Below are 10,827 nucleotides of genomic sequence, written 5' to 3' on the forward strand. Positions count from 1 at the left end.
AGGGCCAGGGTAAATAGGGCCGTGGGGAAAGATTTAAACGAGTTAATGGGGCTGGGAGGGGAAAATCCACACTGTTAAGTCAAAAAGAATGAAAAAAAACCCATCAGGACATAAGGGCAGGGTGGGGACAGTTACCCAGAGAAAAATTCTGTACATGAATGTACATATCATAAGAAATAAAACAAGTGAGTTAGAAGCACAAACTCAACTTAAAGGATATAATGTAGTGGCCATTACAGAGTCCCGGCTACAGGCTGGGCATGACTGGGAGCTAAATATTCCAGGCTATGGGAACTATAGAAAGGACTCGGAAGTTGGGAAAGGACATCAGTGAGGGTGATCAGACAGTGGGTAGAACTAAGGAACAGCAAAGGATGCAAGACTGGTGGGAGTTGTCTACAGACCTTCTGAAAGTAGTGATGTCGTGGGGGGATTTATAAATACAGAGATCAGGGAGGCATGTAGGAGAAACAAAGTGGGTATAATGGGAAATTTTAATTTTCACATAGACTGGGAGAAGCAGAACAGCTCAAGTAGTAAAGGCAATACATTTCTAGAATGAATTCAGGACAGTTTTCATAGAATCATAGAATGGTTCCAGCACAGAAGGAGGCCATTTGGCCCATCGGGCCTGTGCCAGCTCTTTGTAAGAGCAATCCAGTGAGGCCCACTCCCCCGCTCTTTCCCCGTAGCCCTGCAAATTTTTTCCCCTCAAGTATTTATCCAATTCCTTTTTAGAAGTCATGATTGAATCTGCTTCCACTTCCCTTTCAGGCAACGCATTCCAGATCATAACCACTCGCTGCGGAAAAAAATTATTCCTCATGTCGCCTTTGGTTCTTTTGCCGATCATCTTAAATCATAGAATCACAGAAAATTTACGGTACAGAAAGAAGCCATTCAGCCCATCGTATCAGCGTTGGCCGAAAATGAGCCACCCTGCCTAATCACACTTTCCAGTACTTGGCCCATAGCCTTCAGGAGCATATCCAGGTACTTTTTAAATGAGTTGAGGGTTTCTGCCTCTACCACCCTTTCAGGCAGTGACTTCCAGACCCCCACTATCCTCTGGGTGAAAAAATTTCTCCTCAGCTCCCCTGTAATCCTTCTACCAATCTCTTTAAATCTATGCCCCCTGGTTATTGACCTCTCTGCTGAGGGAAATAGGTCCTTCCTATCCACTCTATCGAGGCCTCTCATAATTTTGTGCACCTCAATGAAATCTCCCCTCAGCCTCCTTTGCTCCAAGGGCAATTAGGGATGGGCAATAAATGCTGGCCTCGCCAGCGACGCCCACATCCTGTGAACGAATTAAAAAAAAAGAAAGCAACCCCAGCATATCTAATCATTTCCTCACAGCTAAAATTCTCAAGTCCTGGCAACATCCTTGTAAATCTCTGCAGCTTCTCTAGTGCAATCACATCTTTCCTGTAATGTGGTGACCAGAACTGTACTCAAGCTGTGGCCTGACTAGTGTTTTATACAGTTCTAGCATAACCTCCCTGCTCTTATATTCTATGCCTCGGCTAATAAAGGAAAGTATCCCATATGCCTTCTTAACCACCTTATCTACCTCTCCTGCTACCTTCAGGGATCTGTGGACATGCACTCCAAGGTCCCTCACTTCCTATACACCTCTCAGTATCCTCCCATTTATTGTGTATTCCCTTGCCTTGTTTGCCCTCCCCAAATGCTAATGCATACCTCACACTTCTCCGGATTGAACTCCATTTGCCACTTTTCTGCCCACCTGACCAGTCCATTGATATCTTCCTGCAGTCTACAGCTTTCCTCCTCACTATCAACCACACGGCCAATTTTTGTATCGCCTGCAAACTTCTTAATCATACCCCCCACATTTAAGTCCAAATCATTAATATATACCACAAAAAGCAAGGGACCTCGTACTGAGCCCTGCGGAACCCCACTGGAAACAGCCTTCCAGTAACAAAACACCCGTCGACCTTTACCCTTTACTTCCTGCCACTGAGCCAATTTTGGATCCAATTTGCTACTTTCCCTTGGATACCATGGGCCTTTACTTTTTTGACCAGTCTGCCATGTGGGACATTGTCAAAAGCCTTGCTAAAATCCATGTACACTACATCAAACGCACTACCCTCATCAATCCTCATTGTTACCCCCTCAAAAAATTCAATCAAGTTAGTCAGACACAACCTTTCCTTAACAAATCCATGCTTGATTAATCCGTGCCTTTTTAAGTGACGGTTTATGATGAATGTCAGAATTGATTCCAATAATTTGCCCACCACCGAGGTTAGTCTCCCTGGCCTGTAATCACCCTGTCTATCCCTCTCTCCCTTTCTAAACAATGGTACAACGTTAGCAGCCCTCAAATCCTCCGGCACCACGCCTGTTTCCAGGGAGAATTGGAAAATGATGGTCAGAGCCTCCGCTATTTCCTCCCTTGCTTCCTTTAACAGCCTGGGATACATTTCATCCGGGCCTGGTGATTTATCTACTTTCAAAGATGCTAATCTGTATCCCCTGGTTCTCGACCTTTCCGCCAATGGGAACGATTTCTCTTTATTTACTTTATCTAAACCCTTCATGATTTTGAATATCTCTACCAAATCTCCTCTCACCTTCTCTGCTCCATGGAGAACAACCCTAGCTTCTCCAGTCTACCCACATAACTGAATCTCTCATATTTACCATTCTAGTAAATCTCCTCTGCACTCTCTCTAAGGCCTTTACTTCTTTCCTAAATGTGGTGCCAAGTTGTGGCCGAACCAGTGTTTTATAAAGGTTTATCATGACTTCCATACTTTTGTACTCTATGCCTCTATTTATAAAGCCCAGGATCCCATATGCTTTTTTAACCGCTTTCTCAACCTGCCCTGCCACCTTCAATGATTTGTGCACATATACCCCCAGATCTCTCTGTTCCTGCACCCACTTTAGAATTGTACCCTCTAGTTTATATTGCCTCTCCTCGTTCTTCCTACTGAAATGTATCACTTCGCACTTCTTTGCGTTAAATTTCTGTGTCCGCCCATTCCACCAGCCTGTCTATATCCTCTTGAAGTCTATCACTATCCTCCTCACTGATTACTACACTTCCAAATTTTGTGTCATCTGCAAATTTTGAATTTGTGCCCTGTAAACCCAAGTCAAGGTCATTAATATATATCAAAATCTTAGAACAGACATGGGAAGAGGCGATACTGGATTTAGTGATGAGTAACGAACCAGGTTTAGTGAACAGTCTGATGGAAAGGGAACATGTTGCGAATATTGACCACAATATGATTGAATTTGAGATCAGGTTTGAGAGGGAGAAGAGAGTCACAAACCTTGGTATTAAATTTAAGTGAGGCAAACTTCAAAGGGATGAGAAATAAACTGACCGCAGTAAACTGGGCTGAGCTGTTAACGGGTAAATGTACAGACAAACAGTGGGAAGTATTCAAAGAAGTATTTGGTATGTGTAGCATAGTAACGGAGGGCCCTGATCCCCGAGAAAGAGTATGGCCCTTTTAAGGAGATCTCCCCTTTAAGAGGAGGAATATGGCCCTTTTAAGAGACCTCACCTTTATGAATTAAGGTTGGAGTGGATGGAGACCTTCCCCAGTCAGGTGAGAATAAAAGGGAGGGGTCAAGAGAGGTAAAATCCCACCCCCTGAATATGGCTCTGAAGAGGGACCTGGGGACCTGTAAGGCAGTTGAGGGCAGCTGCGGACAGCAAAAGGTACCGGGGACTGGGAAAGTGTACTGGGTGTTGCCAAAGGTACTGTAGTGTGGAGTGAATTAAAAGACAAGTGTTTTGAAGTATGAATTGGTCAAGGACTATTGTTTGTTGTAAGAAGATTGTGAGACGGTAGGGATTCATTTCTCTAAGTAGTAGACAGAAAGACACCCACCTCAGTGGAGGAAATCTTTAGAGAACTGGTGTGGGCCGAGCAGGCTGCACAAGAGAGGACAACCCAGGCCCTTGAAACCCAGCGGTAGACCACCCAACTCCTGGTGCAGGGGTCACCCAGCATCAGATAGAGATCTTGGAATTGAGGCAACTGTGGGGCCAGAGAGCCCCATCCTGCCTATAAGAGCCAGTCTAATGCTGCAGAAGATGACTGTAGAGGATGATGTGGAGGCAAACCTCGAGGCCTTTGAAAGGTGGGTTGAGTGGGAGGAATGGTCACCAGACCAATGGTCATGGAAAAGGATAGGGAGGGGCCGGAAATAAAGGTTCTAAATTGGGGGAAGGCTGATTTTAATAGGATAAGGCAGGATCTGGCCAAAATGGACTGGGATCAGCTGCTTGTAGGAAAATCCGCATCGGAGCAATGGGAGTCTTTCAGAAGGGAGATTGAGACCATACAATGGCAACATGTTCCCGTAAAGGTCAAGGGTGGTTCCAAGAACTCCAGGGAACCTTGGATGTCAGGGGATATACGAGAATGGATTAGGAAAAAAAGGAGGGCTTTTGGCAGATACAAAAGGCTAAAGATGGAGGAAATCCTAGAGGAGTACAAAAAGTGCAGGGGGATACTTAAAAAAGAAATTAGGAGATCAAGGAGGGGCCATGAAATAACACTGGCGAGCAAAATAAAGGAAAATCCTAAGATGTTTTATAAGTATATTAAGGGTAAGAGGATGACTAGGGAAAAAATAGGGCCCATTAGGGACAAAAATGGCAATCTGTGTGTGGAGCCGGCAGATGTAGGAGGGGTTCTAAATGAATTTTTTGCATCTGTTTTCACTATGGAGAAGGACGATGTAGACATAGAAATACGGCAGGGGGACTGTGATATACTCGAACATATTAACATCGAGCGGGAGGAGGTATTGGCGGTTTTAGCAGGCCTAAAAATGGATAAATCCCCAGGCCCGGACGAAATGTATCCCAGGCTACTGTGTGAGGCAAAGGAGGAAATTGCGGGGGCTCTAACACATATATTCAGAACCTCTCTGGCCACAGAGGATGTGCCAGAGGACTGGAGAACCGCTAATGTAGTACCATTATTCAAGAAGGGGAGTAGGGAAAAACCGGGGAACTACAGGCCAGTGAGCCTAACATCAGTGGTAGGAAAATTATTGGAAAAAATTCTGAAGGACAAAATTAGTCTCCACTTGGAGAAGCAAGGATTAATCAGGGATAGTCAACATGGCTTTGTCAAGGGAAGATCATGTCTGACTAATTTGATTGAATTTTTTGAGGGGGTGACTAGGCGTGTGGATGAGGGTAACGCAGTGGATGTGGTATACATGGATTTCAGTAAGGCCTTCGATAAAGTCCCCCACACGAGTCTGGTCAAGAAGGTACGAGCCCATGGAATCCAGGGTGCCTTGGCACTTTGGATACAAAACTGGCTTAGTGGCAGAAGGCAGAGGGTGATGGTCGAAGGTTGTTTTTGTGACTGGAAGCCTGTGGCCAGTGGGGTACCACAGGGATCGGTGCTGGGTCCCTTGCTGTTTGTGGTCTACATTAACGACTTGGATATGAATGTAAAAGGTATGATCAGTAAGTTCGCTGATGATACAAAGATTGGTAGGGTGGTAAATAGCGAGGAGGATAGCCTCAGTCTGCAGGACAATATAGATGGGTTGGTCAGATGGGCGGAACAGTGGCAAATGGAATTTAACCCGGAAAAGTGCAAGGTGATGCACTTTGGAGGGACTAACAAGGCAAGGGAATACACAATGAATGGGAGGACCCTAGGCAAGACAGAGGGTCAGAGGGATCTTGGTGTGCAAGTTCACAGATCCCTGAAGGCGGCGGAACAGGTAGATAAGGTGGTAAAGAAGGCATATGGGATACTTGCCTTTATTAGCCGAGGCATAGAATATAAGAGCAAGGAGGTTATGATGGAGCTGTATAAAACACTGGTTAGGCCACAGCTGGAGTACTGTGTGCAGTTCTGGTCGCCACACTACAGGAAGGATGTGATCGCTTTGGAGAGGGTGCAGAGGAGATTCACCAGGATGTTACCAGGGCTGGAGCGCTTCAGCTATGAAGAGAGACTGGGAAGATTGGGTTTGTTTTCCTTGGAGCTGAGGGGGGACATGATTGAGGTGTACAAAATTATGAGGGGCACAGATAGGATGGATACTAAGGAGCTTTTTCCCTTCGTTGAGGGTTCTATAACAAGGGGACATAGATTCAAGGTAAAAGGCGGGAGGTTTAGAGGGGATTTGAGAAAGAACTTTTTCACCCAGAGGGTGGTTGGAGTCTGGAACTCACTGCCTGAAAGGGTTGTGGAGGCAGGAACCCTCACAACATTCAAGAAGCATTTGGATGAGCACTTGAAATGCCATAGCATACAGGGCTACGGACCAAATGCTGGAATATGGGATTAGAGTAGACAGGGCTTGATGGCCGGCGCGGACACGATGGGCCGAAGGGCCTCTATCCGTGCTGTATAACTCTATGACTCTATGACTCTATGGCTGGCATTATGGCCCTGACCTTGGTGGTCGATGCACAGAAGGCCTGTTTTGACCTGGAGCTGTAGGCAGCAGCCAATTACCATCAGTTGGAAGCGGAGATCCTCTCCAGTGGATGTGGTGTCACCTTAATTGTGTGGCTCAGAGATTTAACGCCTGGACCTACCAGGAGGGCAAGGACCCTGCTCTCGAATGTTGGCCAGGTGGTGGTTTCACAGTGGACAGTGACTCCCCTGCCAGGATGGTGGAGTTGCTGGTAATGGACCACCATTGATGAGCCCTTCCGTCCCAGGTCAGGGAGTGGGTGGGTCAAGGTGACCCGGCCAATGCCCAATCGCCCTGTTGGAGCGATAACTGGCTGCCGAAGATTTGGTCAGATCGCTGACGTTCCCCAGGCCGTGCAGCCTGGGCGACCCCTGAGTCCGAAGAATGGGACTGAATTTCAGGCGGATAAAAAGCTAGCGGGGCAAAGGATTGCTGAAGAGCGGTAAAGTGTTGTGAAGGGACATATGGGGGTGGTCCCCGGAACTATAAATCCCAGGGTAAATAGGAAACCAGGGAAAGGTTACCGGTGTAACGAGTGGGGCCCTGTAGCAGGACACTGCCCAAATCAGGAGGGGCCCATGCAATGCAGCCTCAGGGAACCTGGGGAGGCTGGCGGGGATTATCCATGTTGGGTAGTGCAGTGTTGAGCCATGTGGAAACTGTTCACCCTTTCCTAGAAACCATAAAGGTTAATGGAAAGGATGGCCCTTACTGATTTGGGGAGTGCAGTTACCCTGGTATCCTCGACTCTAGTATGGCCTTCTAAGTTAGAGCATAGGAATAAAATGCGTGACAAACCTATTGGAGTTCTTTGAGGATGTAACTAGTAGAATAGATAAGGGGGATCCAATGGATGTGGTGTATTTGGATTTTCAGAAGGCTTTCGATAAGGTGCCACACAGGAAGTTGGTGAACAAAGTTAGAGCACGTGGAATTGGGGGTAATATACTGGCATGGATTGAGAATTGGTTAACAGACAGAAAACAGAGAGTAGGAATAAACGGGGCTTTTTCAGGTTGGCAGACTGTGACTAGTGGGGTACCGCAGGGATCGGTGCGTGGACCCCAGTCATTCACAATATATATCAATGATTTGGATGAGGGGACCAAATGTAATATTTCCAAGTTTGCTGATGATTCAAAACTGGGTGGGAATGTGAGTTGTGAGGAGGATGCAAAGAGACTTCAAGGGGATACAGACAGGCTAAGTGAGTGGGCAAGAACATGGCAGATGGAATATAATGTGAAAAAATGTGAAGCTATCCACTTTGCTGGGAAAAACAGAAATGCTGAGTTTTTTAAATGGTGAGAGATTGGGAAATGTTGATGTTCAAGGGGACCTGGGTGTTCTTGTACACGAGTCACTGAAAGCAAACATGCAGGTGCAGCAAGTAATTGTGAAGGCAAATGGTATGTTAGCCTTTATTACAAGAGGATTTGAGTACCGAAGTAAAGATGTCTTACTGCAGTTATACAGGGCCTTGGTGAGACCGCACCTGGAGTATTGTGTACAATTTTGGTCTCCTTACCTAAGAAAGGATATACTTTCCATCGAGGGAGTGCAACGAAGGTTCACCAGATTGATTCCTGGGATGGCGAGATTGTCGTATGAGGCGAGATTGTCGTATGAGGAGAGATTGAGTGACTAGGCCTGTTCTCTCTCGAGTTTAGAAGAATGAGAGGTGATCTCGTTGAAACATACAAAATTCTTACAGGGCTCGACAGGGTAGATGCAAGGAGGATGTTTCCCCTGGCTGGGGAATCGAGAACCAGGGGTCACAGTCTCAGAATAAGGGGTCGGCCATTTAGGACTGAGATGAGGAGAAATTTCTTCACTCAGAGGGTGGTGAATCTTTGGAATTCTCTACCCAGAGGGCTGTGGAGGCTCAGTCATTGAGTACATTCAAAACAGAGATCGATAGATTTCTAGATATTAAAGGCATCAAATGATATGGGGATAGTGCGGGAAAGTGGAGTTGAGGTAGAAGATCAGCCATGATCTGATTGAATGGCGGAGCAGGCTTGAGGGGCGTATGGCCGACTCCTGCTCCTATTTCTTATGTTCTTATGCTCTCCATTTTGATTTCCATTTGATTTCCAAATGCAGATCCCAGATCCCAGATCCCAGATCCCTCATTGCTGAACCTGCCTCCAAGAAGCTCAATTTCTTTTCATTCCAGCCAGCTCTTCTCCATTGAACAATTCTATAAAACCCAAGCCCATCCTTCTCCCATACAGGGAGAGCTCTTCTAATGCCTCACTCACACTCCTGAACAGGATACAAAAAGCTTGTTGTCTGTAGGTAGCCTCATTTTCTCCTCTGTTGCAACTTTTCTTCTCTATTTAGCAATATAACACTCATCGTTGCTCCTCTGAATTTTCCTCCTGTTTCTGGAGCTACACAAGTCCACAGGCCCATCCTCCTCCCTGAATCCTCACTGTGATGAACATAAGAACGTAAGAAATAGGAGCAGGAGTAGGCCAGACAGACCCTCGAGCCTGCTCCGTCATTCAGTAAGATCATGGCTGATCTTCAACCTCAACTCCATTTTCCCACCCGATCCCCATATCCCTTGATTCCCTTAGAGTCCAAAAATCTATCGATCTCAGCCTTGAATATACTCAATGACTGAGCATCCACAGCCCTCTGGGGTAGAGAATTCCAAAGCTTCACAACCCTGTGAGTGAAGAAATTCCTCCTCATCTCAGTCCTAAATGTCTGACCCCTTATCCTGAGACTAGTTCTCGACTCTCGAGCCAGGGGAAACAGCCTCTCAGCATTGACCCTGTCAAGCCCACTCAGAATTTTATACGTTTCAATGAGATCACCTCTCATTCTTGTGTTCATCCCCCACTCAACACAAAAATGCGGAACTACTCACCTGTCTCAGACATCCCTTCCTCCTAAACTCTTCTTCAAAACCCAATCTCGGTTTTAAATCATCACCAAGCCTGGATTCTCGCTGTGACAGAGGCTCCCTGATTATGTGGACTTCTCATTTTCTCTCATTTTCAGCCTTTTCAGCTTTCTAGTGTCCGTCGGCCACGGCTTCACAATTAAAAATATTTTTTTAGCAGCCCGAGCAGGCAGACTGTTTGGACAAATGTGAGTCCCTTATTCAGAGCACAGTTGGGACGTATGAGGTGGGCCGGGGTTTCGTTAAATAACTGCTTTGCACAGATTCTAGCAAATCCACCATCACTGCTCCTTTGTGTTTTTTTTGTCTCAGAAGAAAGACCCTGAAATTAAAGGACAAATGTCTCCGGGAGAACATGTACATCGGGGCGTTTGGACAGACAGGCGCTGGAAAAAGTTCACTAGTGAACGCAGTTTTACACGAGAGGGGTTTGCTGCCCACGTCATCGTCAGGAGCCTGCACATCAGCCGTGGTAAAAGTACAGTCTGCCGGAGGACGCAAGTTTAAAGCAGAGATTGAATTCCTCACTGAGGAGGTAACGATCGTCACACGGCCTCATCCTGCTGCTCTCTGTTCACCATCTCTTCCTTTTCAGACTCGTGTAATAGTCTCCAGTCACCGTCCAGTGACTCCCCTCCCCCCTCACAACCGTCCAGTGACTCCCCTCCCCCTCAACTGTCCTCCCCTCCCCCACCCACGCACTGTCCAGTGACTCCCCTCCCCACCCCACGCACTGTCCAGTGACTCCCCTCCCCCACCCCACGCACTGTCCAGTGACTCCCCTCCCCCACCCCACGCACTGTCCAGTGACTCACCTCCCCCACCCCACGCACTGTCCAGTGACTCACCTCCCCCACCCCACGCACTGTCCAGTGACTCCCCTCGCACCGTCCAGTGACTCCCCTCCCCCCTCACACCGTCCAGTGACTCCCCTCCCCCCTCACACCGTCCAGTGACTCCCCTCCCCCCTCACACCGTCCAGTGACTCCCCTCCCCCCTCCTCACCGTCCAGTGACTCCCCTCCCCCCTCACAACCGTCCAGTGACTCCCCTCCCCCCCTCACACCCGTCCAGTGACTCCCCTCCCCCCTCACACCGTCCAGTGACTCCCCTCCCCCTCACACCGTCCAGTGACTCCCCTCCCCCCTCACACCGTCAGTCCTCCCCTCACCGTCCAGTGACTCCCCCTCCCCCCTCACACCGTCCAGTGACTCCCCTCCCCCCTCACACCGTCCAGTGACTCCCCCTCCCCCCTCACACCGTCCAGTGACTCCCTCCCCCCTCACACGTCCAGTGACTCCCCTCCCCCCTCACACCGTCCAGTGACTCCCCTCCCCCCTCACACCGTCCAGTGACTCCCCTCCCCCCCTCACACCGTCCAGTGACTCCCCTCCCCCCTCACACCGTCCAGTGACTCCTCCCTCCCCCCTCACACCGTCCAGTGACTCCCCTCCCCCC

At 48.0% G+C, this 10,827-nt stretch overlaps 1 protein-coding gene across 1 annotated transcript in view; it reads left to right on the forward strand.

Moving 5' to 3' along the window:
* LOC137312361 (uncharacterized) overlaps nt 1-9,971 on the forward strand; it is a gene marked incomplete at its 3' end in the record, with an annotated part of 48,636 nt that extends 38,665 nt beyond the window's left edge. The window contains exon 8 of the mRNA XM_067978936.1: nt 9,683-9,971. Within this exon, the coding sequence (XP_067835037.1) occupies nt 9,683-9,971 (289 nt within the window). The remainder of the gene's footprint in view (nt 1-9,682) is intronic.
* Nucleotides 9,972-10,827: the final 856 nt, after the last annotated feature.

The sequence above is a fragment of the Heptranchias perlo genome, unplaced genomic scaffold (assembly GCF_035084215.1).
Source record: "Heptranchias perlo isolate sHepPer1 unplaced genomic scaffold, sHepPer1.hap1 HAP1_SCAFFOLD_428, whole genome shotgun sequence".
Classification (NCBI taxonomy): Eukaryota; Metazoa; Chordata; class Chondrichthyes; order Hexanchiformes; family Hexanchidae; genus Heptranchias; species Heptranchias perlo.